Source organism: Corapipo altera, unplaced genomic scaffold (assembly GCF_003945725.1).
Source record: "Corapipo altera isolate COAL_440 unplaced genomic scaffold, ASM394572v1 58, whole genome shotgun sequence".
In the NCBI taxonomy this organism is placed as follows: Eukaryota; Metazoa; Chordata; class Aves; order Passeriformes; family Pipridae; genus Corapipo; species Corapipo altera.
In genome coordinates, this window is record NW_020884898.1 from 1,618,012 (window position 1) to 1,638,258 (window position 20,247).

At 35.8% G+C, this 20,247-nt stretch overlaps 1 protein-coding gene across 2 annotated transcripts in view; it reads right to left on the reverse strand.

Annotated features, from left to right (window-relative positions):
- CBLB (Cbl proto-oncogene B) overlaps positions 1 to 20,247 on the reverse strand; it is a 133,496-nt gene that overhangs the window by 29,876 nt on the left and 83,373 nt on the right. For both annotated transcript variants that reach the window (XM_027648732.1, XM_027648733.1), the window contains exons 6-11: positions 19,945 to 20,066; positions 17,466 to 17,603; positions 15,796 to 15,883; positions 13,350 to 13,481; positions 8,677 to 8,880; positions 1,522 to 1,707 (exon numbers count right to left, since the gene is read on the reverse strand). In XM_027648732.1, the coding sequence (XP_027504533.1) occupies positions 1,522 to 1,707; positions 8,677 to 8,880; positions 13,350 to 13,481; positions 15,796 to 15,883; positions 17,466 to 17,603; positions 19,945 to 20,066 (870 nt within the window). The remainder of the gene's footprint in view (positions 1 to 1,521; positions 1,708 to 8,676; positions 8,881 to 13,349; positions 13,482 to 15,795; positions 15,884 to 17,465; positions 17,604 to 19,944; positions 20,067 to 20,247) is intronic.

A 20,247-nucleotide genomic window follows, 5' to 3' on the forward strand; every position in this document is an offset into this window, starting at 1 on the left:
TTTCGCTTCACTGATTAGCCCAGCACTATTCTTCAAGCAATACCTTAACACATAACTTGAATTGAAAATAAAGTTATTTTATCTACAGGTTTATTCCTATGAAAAGGACAGTATATAAATAAAGAAGCATTTAATTCACTGCTAGTTAAGAAAAATAGTTATTCTCACTGTCAAGACATGAACATAACAGCTAGATCCAGATTTTTGGTTATAGCTTAGTTATAAATTATAGTTTTTAACTGCAGAAATATAGAAAAGTTTTTTTGACTGAAGTAGCAGTTTTGGCAGGACTAAACCATCTTTTTCTTAAATATGAAAATTTTTTAAGTATGAAATTATTCTTTGTTGCCCCCATTCTATTTTCCTTATACTCCCCAAATATTATTTTTTTCCCAGGAAAAGTTTCACAGAAAAAAGAATTTTCAAAATATTAAAGCAGCATTAATGGTATTTCTGTTTTTCTTTTTTTTTAAAGACATGAACTCTGTAAAAAATGCTATTGTAAAATTAATTTTAACGGATGTGGCATGTACTTTGTGTATATCTTCCGTGCGTAACAAATTCCTCTGCATAAGATAGGAAATTACGAAAGAAGATTAAAGAAATTATTCAAACTTCTATTTTTTCTTCTAAATTACAAACCACTAGAATCTTAAAAAGATGTTGATTTTCAAGCTTAAAGTAAAAACCTGACAAAAGAAATAGGGTACTTCAAATGGGATTATTATGAGCACATGGGTTTCAAGTCATGGTTTGAACTTGAATTTTTATTCATCAACCAAAAATGAAAAATTTAAATCTAACTTGTTCTGGCTATGCAGCAATTACAAAAAACAATCTACTTGTAATGGAGAGCAACAAACAAATGCTTATCCACTCAAAAAATCATTGAATCTTTAGTATCAATTGTTTTACAAAACACAGTATACAACTTATTAGCTATAGAGTCATTATTATTTCCCTTGAAACTTGAGTCCTATTATATGCCATTTAAGCTTCTGAAAGCAGTGTATCTGCACATATTTTTCTTGTAAGGACACTGTGGAAATTGATCATAAATCATCATGAGAGGAAAACATATAATTTTAATGAGATAATGACCTTTAAATCTATTTTCAGGAAACTTTAGTTTCTATTTATTTTCATTAATCGGAGTTTATTACAGAACTGATCCATTACTGCAATGTCTTTAAAATTCTGACCATAACCAAGTACAATATAATCATCAGACAAAATGAAGTCACATTTGACCAACACATGCAGCCAGAAACATTTAACTACATAAGGTATTATGGAAAGAGATAAGAGACTTCATCAATGTGGATCTAATCTAAAATTTCCCTAAGCTAGAAGGAAATAAAGTTCTTTTGGACAGAGTTAACTCCCGAAAAAAGAAAAAACATATGGAAAGTTTTGAAACAGTCCATCTTCCAAAACAAACAAGAAAGTTCACGTAGAAAACAATCAAATACAAATTTTCAATATCCTTATATCAAGAAATGATGGTTCAGTAAAACTCACCTTTGGTGACCCAGTTGGACTGGCACATGGTGACCGTGCTACTCCCTTCTGAATCAGATCCAGACGAGGAGGTACAGGTGGAAGACTAAGATGTGGTATTTGCAGGGGGTCTGGAAGTGGTTTTCTTCTTTGTGCAAGAGGGGAAGATCCTGGGGAAGTCACTGGTGAATTTTGCCTCTCATTGCACTTCAAGACAGAACAAAAATAAATTACTATTTACCTGATGATCAAGTATACAACTTCCATTCCACAACTAAAACGATAATTCAATAATACTTACTAACAGTCATTTATCATAAAGGACATCTGCTGCTCTTTCAATTAATAGACAGTATAGGAGGTAATCTTACGGCTACTGAAAAAGAAGTCTACAAGTCATTCTACCTCAAAATTAAGACCCACACTACCTTGTGATGAAAACAGAATATATATGCCAGCAATTTGTATAAAAAACAAACAATTCTTGTCAAACATGAGGAAAAAATCCACAAACATAAATTCAGCTGTAATACTGCTACCCTTGATAACCTTTTTATTAATAGAGAGTACTCAGTCTAAAGTTCTGTAAATTGATTTTAAAACCTGGACATCTATGATATTGTGTGTTAACTACAGCCCATTTTTACATCACACTTCCATATAAATACTATGTCTTCTGAAAACTTACGATCCAAAATCATCAGTGAGGTGGTAAGCAAAGAAGTTAAATCAGCAAATAAACAAGGAAGGAATTTCAAAAATCCTTTTAGAAAAATTTAGTTTATCATTTTAGCAAATACTGAACTAATACCACATAATGTTAACATCTCCCTCCAGTGACAAATTACAACTTTTTTTCTTGAGTTGCCCTTCCAAATTCATCAGAACCAAAGATTTCAACCCCACCAGTTTTGCAACTACTCCCTGATCCTCATCTGGTTCAGTTTTAACAAACACAGTTCAGGTGTTTGCATAAATCAGTTTAAGTTATTTCTGTGAGTTCACTGTATGAATTTCAGTGCTCTGTAAGTAAACCTGGATATTCTGTGCTTTCCCTGGCAGCAGACACAAGTGGCTGGAAGACATTCACACCAAGTATCAGCCTTGGGTCACTTGGGCACTGAGGCATCCCACTGTTCTGTGCCAGAGCCTGCCTGCAGAGGGCGAAAATCTGCCACCTTCTTAAGGCAAGCATAAAAAAATCGCTCATAAAAACACACCCATCTTTAGGCAAAGCCACATTGATAAAATCTTCCCCCTCTTCTCATAAGTTTTTTCTCACAAATGCTGTACATCCCACGGTGATAACTGGGATGAGACTAGAAAGTTCTTTAACAAGGGAAACAAGTAAACATTATCTGTCTTTACATACAGTGACTATATTAAAGAAACTTCATAAATTCAAAAGCAGATCCAAGAAAATGATCTAGTATACTGACTCCTTACTCAATGCTCTGTACTACAGCTTCATTTAATATCCTGTTTTATACAAGTGGGACTGCTACCACATTTCCTTCAAAAATAGGAGACACCATGGTATTACTGTTGACAGGGTAAGAAAATGCAAGAGAGGGGTGAGGAAGTGTTGAAGAGCCAGAAGGCTAAGGTGCAATTCCATTGTTAGGTTGATTTTTTTTTTTGTTCCTATTTAGAGTCTTCCTACTTGGTCTACAGCTTTGGGTAAGCTCAGTGTCACAGCTAAACATTCACCTTCAAGAGATGGAGCAATTGAGGATTTATGCTCTTCCTTGCTATCAGAGATTTTACAGTTTCTCTCTTCAGTGAAGAAGTGGTTGTAATGTCCATCCTAAGTGACTTGAATATAATCTTTAAATTGTCTTTGTTTCCTTCAGCTGGTGAATGCCCCTGTCCTTGACTGGAAGACCATGAAGATAAACATGAGTGACTGAAGTGCTTACCCTCTCTGAACATTATGGAAAGCTGAATAACTAAGTTAGATATGTATCTCACGAGCATGCCTCAGCAACTGTAATTATAAAATTACTATAAACCAAATCTCAATTCATTTTCCTTACCAGAAAGCATCAGTTAAATAGCATAATAAACATTGTATCGTTTAATAGCATTAGTTTTCAAAGTTTAGTTATAACTCCACCAAGCATTCCCAAAAGCCAAGAACCATGCAATATACTATATTCAATGGATTGGTTTCAGCAGACAGAACATTAATTTAATTCCCAAATTACCAGAAATAGAACCAAATAAGCAAGTCACACCTCCAAAAAGATGCAATTATTTAAAAAAAAATGAAAGTGCTCTACTTAATTCTCAACATTTTATGGTGTTGCACAAGATAATGCATTTCAGTCAGCAGGGAATTGTTCCAGAAGAACAAACTTACATGTAACAGGAGTTGGAAACAAAGAATAAGGAAAATAGGAAATACTGGAAACAGATTACTGGACAGGAAACATTTGTTTGGAATTTAAGATGTTCTAATTGTCGCACCATCACATTAATTAATGCAATTTCCTCAGAGGGCAACATGACAATCTCAGATGTCACACTGCACAGAGCTGTAAGAATCCCCAGCTAAGTGAACAACACTGTAGTGATATCACTGAGAATATTGGTCCCTAATTCTATATGGTGACCTTCTCTTACACAGTTCTGCTCTAAAGAATCATTAGGCAAAATGATATGCTCATCCCTCAGTGAGCCCACTGGTTCCATCCATGTTAGACTTCTTTTCTTTTGCCATAACAGTCTTAGCTCCAGCAGAGACAAAAATCATGGAAATATTCACATTTAAAATTCAGTAGGGACTGATGCTATTTTCTGATTTACAAAAACGAGTGGTTGAAAGACACATCTAATATGGAATAGGCATTAACAGAAATTAGAATAATATGAAAATTCATTTAAAAGTTTCAAGATATTTAAAACCCGACTGTTCTTAACACCACTGAAGCAAGAGATTTAATTTATGTGATAAACTTCTAGTTCTGTATATATTTGGTATTTGGCGATCTGTACCCAGCACACTCTATGGATGGTAACCCACAACTACCAAAATGAAATGGAAAATTTTCAAAGCAGTGAATGTGTGAAAGGACTTCAAGTTTACATTAATGTCTTGTTATGCCTTGTTTCAAAACAATAAAGTAATCTTTCAGTCTCCTGGACTACTACTGCCTACAGCCACTATGCTATCACAACATGCTGTGGCCCCAGAGATTTCAAAAAAGAAACTGATGATGACCAACAGGTTAAAGAGTAACTTATAAGGCACAAGAAAACAATAAAAAGAAAAAAAGGAAAACAGTTGCAAGCAAAAGTAATTTCTCTTCCCGCACAAGAAAGCTTAATCCATATCACCTACTGGTGCTGAACTAACAGTGAAAGCTTTGTTGAGACAAACCACAAATTATGATTCCTTGTTTAGATCTACTGATACTAAAAATAAAAAATAAAATAAAAAAAAATATTCCACAGCAACAAAAAGATTTTCTTCAGTATTCACCATCAGATTTCCATCATATTCACATTATAGAAGTCGCATATTTTTCAGTCCAACCCCATCCAACCTGACCAGCTGCATCAATTTGATGTGTGTTGACAGCCAGGCCAACAAGATGGCTGCATCTCACGTGGATACCAAAGCTCTAACGGATGTACACAATACCTACTCCTTTTGGTAGACTCCCTGAGGACAAAGAGATTTAAAATGTTTCTGTTTGTCACCTACTGAAGATTTCTGTGTATTTTGTATTTGCTGGAAATAAATGTGCAACGAGAGAGTACAGTGACAAAAAGATAAAACAAGCAAGTGATTAAGACAAAAACTAACTCAAATGAACTGGCAGTGACAGAAGACAGACCTTCAGTGTACAAAGGGGCTCTGCTGCAACACACACAGACCTGTGCAATAAAGATGTAATTAAGGAAAAGAACACAGACTCCTTTGTAACAACATGGACTTGATCTGGTTGGCGTGACTGCTGCCAAGGGAAAAGCAGCTGTGACTTCCTCTGCAATTGTACTGCAAAACGGACCACACTTGTGTTATTTCATCAGATGTATTTATTACTGGGACATACTGGTATCAGTTTGCCTGTGGCAGATGTCAATTCAAGAAAAAGCCTGCTTCCAACACTGATTAAAATTTCTAGTCAAGATTTTTCTGATGGAAATATTAACAGTCAGGCTATTGAATCAAGGATCTTGGCTTCAAATACTCAAATACTTTTCTCCCAGATAGACAGATATGAAAAGCATACTCAACACAAATCCTAACAAGTGACTCACTGAGGAATACTATCCTGACTGCTGGAGCAAAATCATAAATTGCATGAGACATTTAAGAAGGTCCAAGAAGACCTACACCAGAAATGGACTTCTCATTTCCAAGTGGTTCTCTGAAGTTTCTTTATTTATAATCCAGTAAAAGTAAATCCCATATTTGGTATTTCTTGTTAAGACAAGACAGATTAGTATTATCTGGACTTCAAAATTTATATGAGGATATAAAGTTACATCACTCAACACTGATGGTTGTAAACATTTTTTTACAAAGACAGGTGTATTCCCTATTTGATCTTTCCTTTGCTGACCCAACAAAGTGCACGTGGAGGAGGGAGAGGGAGTTAAGCCTGTCAGAGTCACGACCACACTGCCAAAAGAATCAGTAAAATGTATCTTAACTAGGGAAGGCACACTGCCTCCCAGCAATTACACCTCTTTCAAATACTAATACTGAGAAAAGGAACATTTCAGGCAAGAACTGCATTAGTTAATCTGATACCACGAGGCTGGAAATTTTTCAGCAATAAAACAATTAACAGAGGCTTTTGACACCACTCTTCATCTTTCTTTCATAAAGAAATATCTGAAAACAATTTGGAAATGAAAAAAAAAAACTAAGCTGCTTGATGAGGCAGATAAACAGACTAATTGCAGTGGATTTCTCTAAAGCCACTGTTACAGCTGAACTGCTACTGCTGCTGACTCATACACAACACCTAACAGGAATGATTCATTTTTCTTTGTATCCATCTACTCATTCCATTAAACAATTGAGTAAGGAGCTTCAAGATTATTCTTTTCCTTGAAGCAATTTCAAGTCTGAGGTCCTCCAGTGCTTTAGTTCAGATACCTCTTGCAGTTTCTAAGCATACCTCAGGGATAAGAATGATAAACGGCAGAACTAGTATTGTTCTGATATCTGATTGATATATTTCCTCAACACATTATGAAGCCCCACAATCACTTTCATCAGAACTTCATGTCCCCAAAACTCTTTTCCTCTAGCAAGGTTAACATCCCAGCTCACTACTAGCCAGATTTTTCTCAGAATATCATATGGTCTACCCAGGTGATTTGAGACAAACGCAGCCCATTTGACTGTCAAGGATTAAGAGTTTTATGTTGAAAAACCATACAGTAGTCCTTGCAACAAAGCAAGAATGGAAAAATTTGTTCATTGACATTACTACAGTATCAGCAGGGTGGCTACAAGAGCTAAATTGTCTTTGTCATCAACTTGCATTGTCTGAACAAATTAAGTTGCTACAACACAGTCATTATGCCGTATCACGTTCCTATTAACAGCATTAACAATAAACAAAAGAAAATGTCAAAAAAAGTAAAGTTTTACATGTCAGAGAAAAAAAATAATTTCTTTTAGCAGGCTACAAAGAAACCCTACTTAAGCAGGCAAAACAAGTAATGATTCAAAAAAGACAAAGCTGATGAAGACATTACCAGTAAAAAGCGTATGTAAGCAATGTTATATTCCACACGTGGTATGGTTAAGAGCATCACTGCACAACCACTAGTAACAGTTTTAAGATGAAAACAGCAGCTGAAAATCACTAAATGACCCAATAATTCAAGAATTTCAAGTAAGGACTTCAAGAGGTTAACAGAGTGAAAAAACCCTGTTCCTAAACTTTAGGAATAATTAGTAGGTTTCTTTCACAGCAAGGCACTTAAGCACTCGAGCACTTGGTGGATACCAAAGACTTATTGTAAAGCCTATTGTTCCTTCCTTTGATAAAAGCATAATGCATTTTTGCCTTATCATGGAAGTGATAGTGTTATAAAAGCCCATCATTTCAAGGCTATCTCACAGAGGTCAGGCTGCAGACTACAATTTAAGTCCAGGCAGGAAGGATAAACTGTTCCCAAGGGTAGACCGTGTTGTATTACGTACACAACACAAGAATGATTCATAAGCCTTAAGAGGTTAGGAAGGATATCAGAAATGTGTATATTAACTGACAGATACTCAGATATGAGGGTGAAGCAGGAGTTGGGGTTTTTTTAATAAATAAAATGATAAGGAAATGGAAGAGCAAGAATTACAGAATTAATTCCAAGGCAACTGCTCAATCTAGATGACCTCAGTAAAAGGTAAAATCTAGAAAATGCCCTATCAAAATCAGTGTTGCATAGACTATGACAGTATCTGTTCCAGGCTAAAATACAGTCGTGAAAATTATCACTGTAAAATAAACTTTTGTTAAGATAGTGCTTATTTATCAGTAATAAAATATCCTGTGACCAAAGAAAGATCCCAAAATTTAACACAGATCACTTTGAGGACAAAAAACATCCCAAAGCACAAAGTCACTATGAATAATCTCCAAAAGCACTTTTCCCACTAAAAGTACCTAACACTTAAAAAATAGAAAAAACATCACAGACAGCCCACTTGAAACATGATTAAAAGCTACTTGTGAGCAATATGAATTGGCTGCCAAGTCACCTTTACAAAGTAATAATATTTATAACTTGTTTAGAAACTTAAGTTTAATCCTAAAACATTCTCTGCATGTGTATACACACAGATGCAAAAAACTAGTAATATATGTATATATGAATCTTTTTGTTCCTTACAAATAAAAGCTCAGGGAATTGTCCCTACAGTGTAGTTTGGATAACAGCCTCAGTTGGTGCAAACTCATGCTTTGTCCATTATAAACAAAGTTAACACAGTTCCCATCAGTTGAGAATCTGGAATAATTTTTTCTCCTATTCAACTTCAGTGTTAATGTAGTATGATTGATGCATATTTTTTTTTTCAACCCCAAAACTGTTCAGTGATTTGATGAAGCCTAGAGAATGAAGTGCAAGCTCTGATTTTTTAAAGTTACAGGCAGTTTAATTTACAAACATCTAACTTTAGCTGTTGTACAGTGCTTGAAAACTTACCTTTCGGACTGAAGCCAAACGATTCATCATTAAAGACTCTTCTCTATCATCATCATCATCCAAGTCCAACATGGGCATACTAAAGCTATCAATAATACTGCAGCACCTGGAGTTTTCATCCCTTGGATCAAAGGGATCCACAATGATTGGTTCAGTTCCTTTGATTTCACAGCGGCAGAAAGGACAGCCTTGGCCATCAGATTCCTACAGCAAGACAAAAAAGCAGACAAATTTTAAAAAATAATAAATAGAAATAATTTTAAAAATAGATTTAAATCTTTCTACAAAGAAACATCCTTAACCAGTCTCAAAAAGCTTCTAAGGAAGTAGTGGAGTGAACAGGGAACTGATTAACAAATATTTAACTGTTCTAATCTTAAAATGACTGCACCTTTACAATCTTCTATCTTCACTTTAAGGTTCACTTAAGAATAACTAATCAAAATGCAACTATTAAATCTACAAAGTACCAAAACAGTCTTAATATTACAGGTCAGGAAGTAACACCTGGCCTTTCAGGCTTACCATTTTGCTATATCTTCAAGAGAAAGAAGGCAAGGTGTGTAGACAGAGACAATGCATTTTATTATATATCTTTTATATTAAAGGTAAAGTATTTCTTTTTGATTTGAAGTTAGGAAATGCAGATAAGCTTTACGGCATGCAGCTCTTATTTTCTGAAAAACATATAAAGTCCATCATGGCTGCAACATTACCAGAATTCAGCAATATGCATTCAGACCACCTAAAGCTATAAATATCTTTTTACATGTTTAACAAACCAGGACTTAAATACTTTTTTCATATATTATATAAAACAAGGATCTATTTTCATATGTTATCAGAAACAGGAACCACTTTAATTTTAATCTTTAAGTGGTGTGTGTTCAATGATTTTCAAGTAGCTATATTCAGTTTCTATTATTATTCCAAAAATTTATTTTTTCCTCATAAGAAGTAACCAAAAAGCCTTTAAAGATTTCAGACTACTAATAAACAAAAATATAAGAGAAAAGTCTTTCAAGCATTTATAAAGAAATATTTCCACCAAGAGGCACAATGTAGAATTGTATAAAAAACTAAAACAACAAAACCCAGGAAAACCAACAAAAAAAACCCAAAACACCTTGAATACTCGCCCCCCTCCCACCAAAAAGGACAAAACATAAACCAAACCCATACCAAGAAGAGCCCTGAAGCTTTGAGAGATCGAGGCAATTCAAAGTGAAACCAGAAATCACATCATGTCGTATTTGTACTAGGTAGACAGACAGCTAAAAAGGGTATGTACACCAAAATTAACTCTAAACAACTTACCAAGACTGTAATATAATCAAGCAAGCAGAGGTTTTTGATATCTCAGATGCAAGAACAGCTTTAATTTTTTTCTAGCATTATTTTTATCTTAACACTTGCCAGTCTTACTAAACTGACAGATGATTTTACAGTCTATGGAAGAACTGTATCCCAGATAAGTATAAATGATGTCTCCTGACAGTCTTGTCTATTTGCATGACAAGTACTAGATTTTCATTCTGTATAGAGATACTTGTACTCTACTTTTAGCAACCTAATTACAAATAACTGGTCAATATTTCTACCTCAAAGAGCACCTCCAAATTATATAGTCCTACTGCCGCTGTCGAGTGAACAGAAGTCTTCCCTTACTCTATACATTTCCTTACAGATTAATTTTCTAGAAGTAGCCTCATTGATGAGGCTTTTAGTTTTCAAGGCTTTCTTGTATCTGTGTTGGAAAATAGTTCTGAACTAGCAGTTCCCGTCCTTTCTTTTCAAAAGTATTGGTAGTAAATCACAGTAGCAAAGACGTCTTTTCAACAGTATGAAGACAATTGAGAAAATAAAACAGATCCGAGATGTCTGTATGAACACACATGCTTCTCCATGCCCTCAGAAAGGCTTTTAGAACACTGTGAACCTTACAGTGCAGCATGTATGCCCATATGCTTTTAGAATCAGGACCAGACATGTAGTTTTCAGACAAGAATAGATTTCCATGGAATAAAATGAGATTTTACTCCTGTTGCATAACACAAAAAAAAACCAGGTAAACCAAGTCTTCTTTGGGAGACTGATCCCCATAAAGGTGAACAACTCAATCATCCTTAGTATTCTATGCAGATCTGATGTTGCATACTCAATTTTTTCTGCTTAGTGAAAACATCTGTATGGATCTCTTGAGGCATGTCTAATGAGCCATTATGCTGCCAATTAAACATTAGCCCACCAGAAGCTTGCAACAGCTGATGCTGTTACAGTGTAATATTTCTTCGTTGCCTAATTATACAAAAGTTAAATTTATAATGAAGTCCGAAATGTACCTGACCAATTACAGCTGGTAGCAATGTTCTGATGAAGCCTGATGCTTTCAAACATGTCAGTTCTGAGCCTAAAATGCTTTCACAGAATCACTGAATCAACCAGGTTGGAAAAGACCTCTGAGATCATTGAGTCCAACCCATGAGCCAACACCACCCTGTCAACTAGACCACTGCAGTGAATGCCACATCCACTCTCTTCTTAAATACCTCCGGGGACAGTGAATTCACCACTTCCCTGGGCAGCACATTCCAATGCCTTTCTATAAAGAATTTCTTCCTAATATCCAACCTAAACCTCCCCTGGCACAGCTTAAGACCGTGCCCTGCTGTCTCACTGCTGGTTGCCTGGGAGAAGAGACCAACCCCCACCTGGTTACAACCTCCTTTCAGGGAGCTGTAGAGAGTGATGAGGTCTCCCCTGAGCCTCCTCTTCTCCAGGCTAAACAACCCCAGCCCCCTCAGCCTCTCCTCATATGGCCTGTGCTCCAGTCCCTTCACCAGCCTCACTGCCCTTCTTTGGACACTCTCTAGCACCTCAATATCCTTCCTGAACTGAGGGTCCCAGAACTGGACACAGTACTCCACGTGTGGCCTCACCAGTGCTGAGTACAGAGTTAGAATCACTTCCCTGGTCCTGCTGGCGACACTATTCCTGATACAGGCCAGGATGCCACTGGCTGCCTTGGCCACCTGGGCACACTGCTGGCTCATGTTCAGTAGTGGTCCTCTTCCTGAATCCCTAGCCATCAGTCAAATTACTGAGGACCTTAACTTCTCAAGTCTCCAAAATCAGAGTACATCACTGGTACAACACTGGACCATGGTGCTACCATGCCATGAGACATCCATCAATCAAAAATACAAAGATTTCAGTCCTTCTGCCCTTTCAGCTGAGTCAAAAAATCCCAAAACCTACAAGACCTCAGCATTTTTCAAAATTTTTTAAGTCAATGATCAATGTAGTCAGACCTCCACATCTGTCATTCAGAATGAAACTTGAAAGAATAGAGGAAGCGTACTCCTGAAATGAGAAACATTGTTCCATCTCAGCAGCTGCTTAGTAGTGAAATAAATATTCTTATTTGGGTATGCCTCAAATGGAATTTCTTCAGAATTTCTGATCTATGGGCAATTGGAAAGATTTGTGTTTGGAGCATCAAACTCATGTATCACAAAGAACACAAAATTGGAAACTGAGAATACATCTTTTTCAGCAAGCTTTATTGCTAATGGAAGAAAAACCCAAATGATACTTCTGATATATCGTGTTGGTTTGCCAGTGATGCTTTGTCAATTAGATAGAAAATTTCTTAATTAGAAAAGAAGAACTTGAAGACATATCTCATACAAAAGAATGAAAACCCATTAACTGAGACAAACTCATTTAAAACCAAGTAAAAAATGGACTACAGTCAAGGATTGTTTTTACTCTTCTCACTGCAGTTGTAAGCAAAGAATGGTGCCTAATTGTGGAACAGAGTCCTGTCTGACAACTGGATGACCCTTACTTCTCCCTATAAAATACAGATAAGTAAGAAGAAAGAGGAAGGAAAGAAGCACAGTTGATGCACCTTGAGAAGCACCTATCAGGGGAAGTCTGAAGCTGTAAAATGACCTCTGCTTTCAATATTACTTTTTAGGTCAAATACTTGTCAACTGTGCTGAACTAAAGGTACCAATTCTCCCATTTCCCACAGGTTAGTATATCCATGAACAAGATGGACAAAACACCCTAACCTGTGTCACCAGAAAGTCTCTGTGTTTTTTGGGTATTCTGTAAATGACATTGAGAGAATGGAGTTTCCCCTCCATTCAATGTCTTAGTCCAACAGCCATCTAAAGCAAGGTGGTTTAGTGCTTTGCTTGTTATTAACGTGAAACACACGAATTCTGAGTTGATTTTCCACAGGCCACTTCATGACTTGTACTACTGACTGAATCTTTCCCTCACTGAAGTCATCTCTTCTCCATATAAAATGCTCTCTAGTTAGTTATCCATTCCCAGCTGCTACATGTCCTCTTTGTGTCTTTTGAATACATCATGAAGTGACCTGGGTGACTGAATTGGCACCAAATGCCCAGCTTGCACTGTCTGAGTAGGTACTACACTCAGGAAATAAGTTTCCACTCAGTAGCAGTCAGCAAATGACCCTGGCAAGACTACTTCTGGAGCTTTGTTTTTCACAGATTTCTGGTCTGCAAAATAAAAAAGTTTATCATTTTAAATATACACATCCTTGTACCTGGAAGAGTAAACATTTACCCACACTGTAAACAGGAATGTAACAGAGAAATCCATCCTCTTCTCCAGTAACTGAACTACAACAGTACCTGCCACGCTGTAAGACAAGAAGTGCACATAAGGTGTCCACAAGGTTCTATCTTCACATCCTTGTCATTCTCTGCACAGATTTTACACAGCTGAAAAGTGGAGCCCATTTCACAGTACAATTCATACTGTTCCTGTAACAAAAGAAAGTCAAGTGATTATTCTTTCCTGTGACAGGTTCACAAAGAATACACTTAAGCATTAACAGTGACAAGCATTTCTCCAAGTGCCCTGTTTTCCAACCTGCTTTACTTATTAGACAAGGAAACTCTTGCTACTGATCTATTTAAAAGCCACACTAAGGTAACTGAAACAGCTTACATTTTTGCTCCTTCAAATCTAAGAGATGCTATAATTCATGGCACAAAACGTTTAAATACCTGTGCCTATTAGGCTTTGTACAGACTTCTCACATGTAACTACCACACAAGGCATACATCCTGTTTTTCCTTGGCTGCATTTAAGAGGAAAGGAGAACGAACATATGGTTCTAAGTGAGAAATTAAGTGATGAAGGGGAACAAAAATTGGGATTTCCTTTTCTAGGTATGAATTTAGGGTTAATAAAAGTATTGGACTGAAAACTGTCAACCGAGAAGGCTTTCTGCCTACAGTAAGGATGTAGTATGGTAGTATGGCTCACCCGTGTGAAGAAAGCATGGCAAGAATACACCCCAGGATAACGTGGGAATAGCCATGCACAGATCATTCAGTACTTTGTATCCTTACAAGACTGACAGGAAGGTAAAAGAACATCTTCAGGAGAATAAATAATAGATAATACTTGAATCCAGGACAGTTTTCTAGAATTAGGTATTGTTGGGGAACTGACAATTAAATGCATTTGTATAGAAAACCAGCTTTTTTTAGTCTTGAAAAACCAAATTTTGAAAGCCTAAAATAAGTAGAATCCAGGTCACGGGAAAATAAGCATCTACTGCTAAGTAAAGGGAGAGGAGATGAGGCTAAGAAAAAGAGAAAATAAAAGACAGTTCATCTCTGCAGCTTTAGTCAGTATGTACTAAAGATGTTTATGATAGAACTCTGGCAAAGAATCCATCTGCAGCAATACAGCCCTGCAGCCACTTTCATGCCATCTTTTCATAGTTTAAGCAGCTCTAGTGGCAGCTTTAAACCTCTTCAGTTATGTATTATTTAAGGCAACATTCACATAATTCAGACTGTTGAACAACCATCAAAATCAGCTAATGATTTCATAACTACAGCTTCAGAAACAACTGGATTCATTCAATGGACTCAAAATGACTGGCTTGTGAAGAACAAGTTACTCACTGATAATGTGCTGCTTCTCCTTTCCTCGAGAAAAAGATGTGGGGCTACAACATTGCTCTCTGCAACACAAATACCTGATAACTCTGCATTACTCTTTCATTATTATTTTAAGGCTGGAGGGAAAAGAGGGAAGTCAGATATGTGGAAGTACTCAGATTTTCTTCAGCTAATTGTTTCTAGGAACTCTCTTGCTTACAAAACTAATATCTTCATCATGGTATTCCTGATAATACCACAGATGGTAAAGTATAATTCTTTTCTAAAATATTTCTGGAGGTGGAATGCATACAGAGCACTCAGAATTACAGAAGATTCAGCATGCCATCCAGTCTGTTCTGAAGAAATAAAGACCATCTGAAACAGTATGGCTTGTATTTAGCCTGACGTCTTTCCTTCAACATATCATCCTCAAGTCTTCCAGACGCTTTTGTCAGGAAAAGAGCTCTACACAGTATGCCTTAACCTTCTAGTGTTAATGTCAACACCATGTTTATTCAGGCATTTGTCTTGTGGTGGCTACTTCCTACTACTTTACTATTGAACATCTGCACATTAATCATATCAACACTTAACAAGACTATACACAACTACATATTCTAATTTTCTCTGCAATTCTCTGCAAAGTGACTCCATTTAGGCATTTAATTATTTTATTAGGTTTTTCTCTGACCTCTCTTTTAATTAGCCCAACAGACAAAGAAGAAAGGAGAGAGACCCTGAAACTGGTATCTTTGCAATGTATGAACTATATTGTTCCTCCTGGACCTGCCAACAAACTGTACAATTCCTACTGAGGCTTCAAAAATATTATTTGATTGTCCTTTTGTTTCTGTATTCCCATCTGCTATTAGCAAGGAAAGAAGAAGGTACATAAACCTGTCACATAAATATCAGAAAAAAGTTTAGTAACTGTTAAAACACTTCTCACTTGGAAGAGGTTTACAATAAACAAAACTTTGAAGACAAGCAGTCTGCATCACCATCAGCTCTACAGTTTAAAGGATTATTATCCTGTCTTCATCTAAACTCTTCTATCAACATGTTTTCACTCTTATGAATTTATTGCTCACATTTTAGTAAAAGCTTATTATCACTGCTAGATGAGAGACTCGGGGAAGTGAAGATTACAAAGTAACTGACAAACTCTGCAACATACCTGTGTGACTTTTATGTGATCATGTGGTGTGGGTTCACATAATCCTGTCAAATCAGGATTATAACTTCTTCCATCTGGGAACAGATAGCTGCATGACAAGAAGACTGTTATAAATATGCACATTTCTTTAGCTTTATTACCTAAGTCATACCCATAAAATTTCACAGGGGCAGAATAAGTTCCAGGAGACATTAACTAAAATGAATCATCTTTCCTCAGCCATCTTTTTTATCTTTTGGGTTGCTACAATACATGCTGAATTGCTACATATGCATTTTGACACATGCTCAAGACTATTTATAAAAGCACAGGAAAGACTCTGACATTACATGCATAGCTACCACTATAATGCATCTGAGCTTTGATTGGCAGATAACTCTGTAGTGGTATTCAACAGAACATTATTTTAGATCTTTGTTTCACAGTGAGCTTATACTTGCATATGTTCCTAATGATTTCTCCACTGAGAGCATCATGCTCAGAAACACCACAGACCATTTCAAGTACAGCAGCAGAATAGAAGGTAACACACATTTGTGTATATCAGTGTGTATTATGAAACATATATCATAACACTATATATGTGCATGTCTGTGTACATTATGACAAGAATCTGTGCTAAGAATCCACGATGCAGACTGGACTTTACACAAGAACTGATGGGGGCATTTCAGTCATGTAGGAAATTACCAACAGGTTAAATGATACCACAGAGACCCCGAGTTGTCCTATATTTCAATTTATGTCACCTGTAACTTGGAAACAGTTTCTTGAAAGTCTCATGTTATTCAGCCACTCAATGAGAAAGTCACATTTTCAGAAGGTACAAAAACTTCACTCTGCAATATTCACAGCCCTAGTTTCTCTTTGCTCAGTTTTTGTCAAGGAGAAACACTACCAATATTAGTTTGTTTTTATTACAGGTATGAAATCATCATACCTGAAAAAAAAATACTAGACTGTGCAGGACTGAGAAAATCTGCAAGATTGCAACGGATTTTGCAATCTTTTTGGAGGATCGATCAATTGCCTTTCTTTTTTCTTTCACATTGGATTTATGTATATATATGTGTATTTATATTTATATATAAATAATTTTGCATATACCAAAACATGTATCTCAGTCAAAAGATTCGGACACCAAAAATTTGACTGTTACTTCACTCAACCTAGTAAAAATGTAATACCTCCCCCTATAAACCTAATTCTCTAATAATTATAAATCTTTTCAGTAAACTATTAGAACATGGAAAATGTCCTGGCTGCACAATATATAAAAAAGCAATTACATAGTTTTCACATCATTGTCCAGAGTTAGACACATGAGTAACTGGCAGTAGTAACTGCTCAATAAGCTTAAGTGCATTTGGGACTCTTGGGGGAAGCAGGGAGGGATCAATGCAACAGCTGTCTGACTTTATTTTCTTATGGAATTACTTGCCACGAGATACGACTTTGGTTAACTTTCAGTAACTTTGGTTAATGGAATTAACTAGAAAGAAAGAAGTGTTTTTCAAATGAATAAAAAGGATGGTCCTTAAACTCCAAAGAATGCTAACCACAATATCCAGATTCTCTGCTTTAAAGACCTTTACCTACCCATATAAGTATTAAAAGAACAAGGAAATGAGGATTTCATACCCATGGTGACTATAGGAATTTGTACTTACAATCCTTCCCGGCTGCCATCGATCAAAGCTTGAAACAGAGGTTTATTGTGAGGTATGGTCTGCAGTATGTTCCCATCACCAGTCACATACCCAATGGCCCACTGTCCCAGGCGAGTGCAACTCAGTCTGAAAATGTAGCTTGATAAAAACAAGACAAATAAAAAGTCAGTGTTAATCAGAGTTCAGCAAACCAAGTGAAGAGAGCAAGGATGGCCTCTGGTTAAGGCACTGAATTAGGTCTCTGAAGATTTGCCTCAGATTCCCAGTTCTGCCAAGTGATCTTTGTATAACCATAAATAAACCTGCATCTTTTACACTGTCAGTTTCTCATGGGCAGAAATAAAATAACAGCAGTTCCCTACTCCCAACTTTTCACCTGCTTGCTTTTTAGTTGTCAAAGTGAAAGCCACACATTCACTGTGAACAGTCACATTTAGCCATGCCCATAAACCTCTTTGAGAAGAGTGTATTAAATTATCAAGTTTGCATAGATACAACATACACCTTTTGTGCACAGGCAGGCCAACAAACTGAACGAATGGAAGAGGAAACATAAAGCATCTTTAGATACCACAGGAAAGGTAAAGATAAATGATAAAACAAGCTCTACTAGCAATGTTAATTTTCTGTGAACCTGTAGAGGTGAACACAACAGAAGAAATATCACTTATACTTCAGAAAATAGCAGATATTACCGATACAGTTGGACTTAAATTTAAATATTTCTGTGTGTACAGGTGATAGCGGGGACTATAAATAATGTAGACAGAGAGCACAATCAGAAGAAAAGGAAGATTACAGGCAACAGTATTGTGCATGTAGAGTGTTTCTTATTAAAAACTCTAGTCCCTTTCATGTCAGACACCATCTCATATGCAAAAACCTCACTCTGAAAAGCATCCCACAGTGAAATACCACAAACTCAACTCGGTATTATAGAGCAGCTTTTCTTAATTATACATCAATATTTTATTTCCTTTCAAACTAATATGAGAAATCTAAGCCTCCCTGAAGTTTGACAAAGCTCTTGCAACCTTCAACAGGACTCACATTACACTGAAGTAGTAAGCATTCATTTGAACAGAATCTTGTAATTTCCAGGATGTTTTAGTCAGATTAAAGAAGCAATTTCACTTCATATTTCCTCTTTCACACTCCAGCATTTCACCTAAGCAATTCAGAAAGTAATTTTCTGATATGCAATAAAAAGCTATCATAAAACTAACTCTCTATTTACAAGAAACATGAAAGCAACTTTGGATAATTTCTCTATCATAGAATTGGGATCAATAATAGAGAAAATACTAAGTATAGCAATCACTCTCAAAAGCAACCTAGTTATCTGACCAGTAGTGACCATGAGTACCAAGCTAAAAAACAGTGTTATTCTATCAGAACCAAGAGATTTTTGTACATATGCACTTGGTCACTTGGGTAACTTAACAAGATACAGTATATTGTTTGCTAAAAATCAAAAAAAAGCAAGTACAGAATATGGATATAACTGTTGCTGGACACCTCTAACAAGTTTCAAAACAATGCACTTTAACTGCATATACATATGATTCTGCAGCAAATGTAGACAAGTAGACATTAGGGAAAATCTTCATAACTGTAAGATAAAACTAGTAAACTAAAAAGTAACTAATATAATCCATTAATGGATTTTTATTTCTCCAATCTGAGTGAAGAAAAAAATCCACAACAACAGTGAAATAAATGGTAAAAGTTCAGCTTTAATAATTCGGTATGTACAGCACCACATAGACATTATTTAAAACCTCTACACATCATGATCTTTTATCTGACTGATGGTTTTTCTAGGTGAAGAGTTTATGATATAGAATGATTACAGGCAAAGAAAAAAGAAATATGAAAAAAGGAGCACATAAACACTGATTAAAGACGTAACTTGAATGTGTTACCATGAAAGATATTAAGGTGATTTTTACTCTACTATTAAGTAAAAATTCAATGTAAACTTTGAAAAGCAACTTGTATTTTCAAATATGCTTTTCAAGAATGCATTGCTTGTTATACCTAATTCAGAAAAAGAAAGGGAAAGCAATGTATTTTCAACTTCTTTCTGTTTATTTGTACTTATTTAGACTTTAGTGTGCTAATACGGCATTTTTTTGCTTAATAGCACTGCAGAAGGACTATGGCCAGATAAGGTTTATAAAGTTCCTATGTCTTAAAATTTAAAAGGTCAGCATTTCTTAAATGTGTAGTTCAGAGCTTTAGTATTCAACTATTTGCAAAAATACATTTTGATATAAATAAAATCACAAGTGTAAAAAAAGAAGCCTACTAGTTCTCTGATTAACTCAGTTATGGGGGGAAAAAAAATGCCAAAAATTCATTCATGCTGCAGTGAATGTTAAATAACATGCAATATAGAAGTTTAAATCTAGAATAATTATGTAGGTTCTGAGACAACAAGTTTATTTGTAAAGCAATAAGCAGCAAAACCTCTCACCTCCCAGGCTTAGAGCTGTATTTTTGCAGCCTTGCTTTCACTTCATCATATGTCAGGAATGCCATATATCCAGGATGTGTCACAGCTAAGAAGTTCCAATTCCTTAAGATTGAGCCCCATGGCTAAAAAGAAAAAGACAAACAAATAAACAGATGCAGCCAGGTAGTTTTGTATTTCTAATAAGGTTCAAGTCTGTATGGCAGAGATACCTAGAGTGTTTTAGCTTCAGTTGAAAAATATGCATTTTTGGTTAAGATCTAAATAGTACAAACGACCGTTCTATATACCCAGTTTTGCTACAAG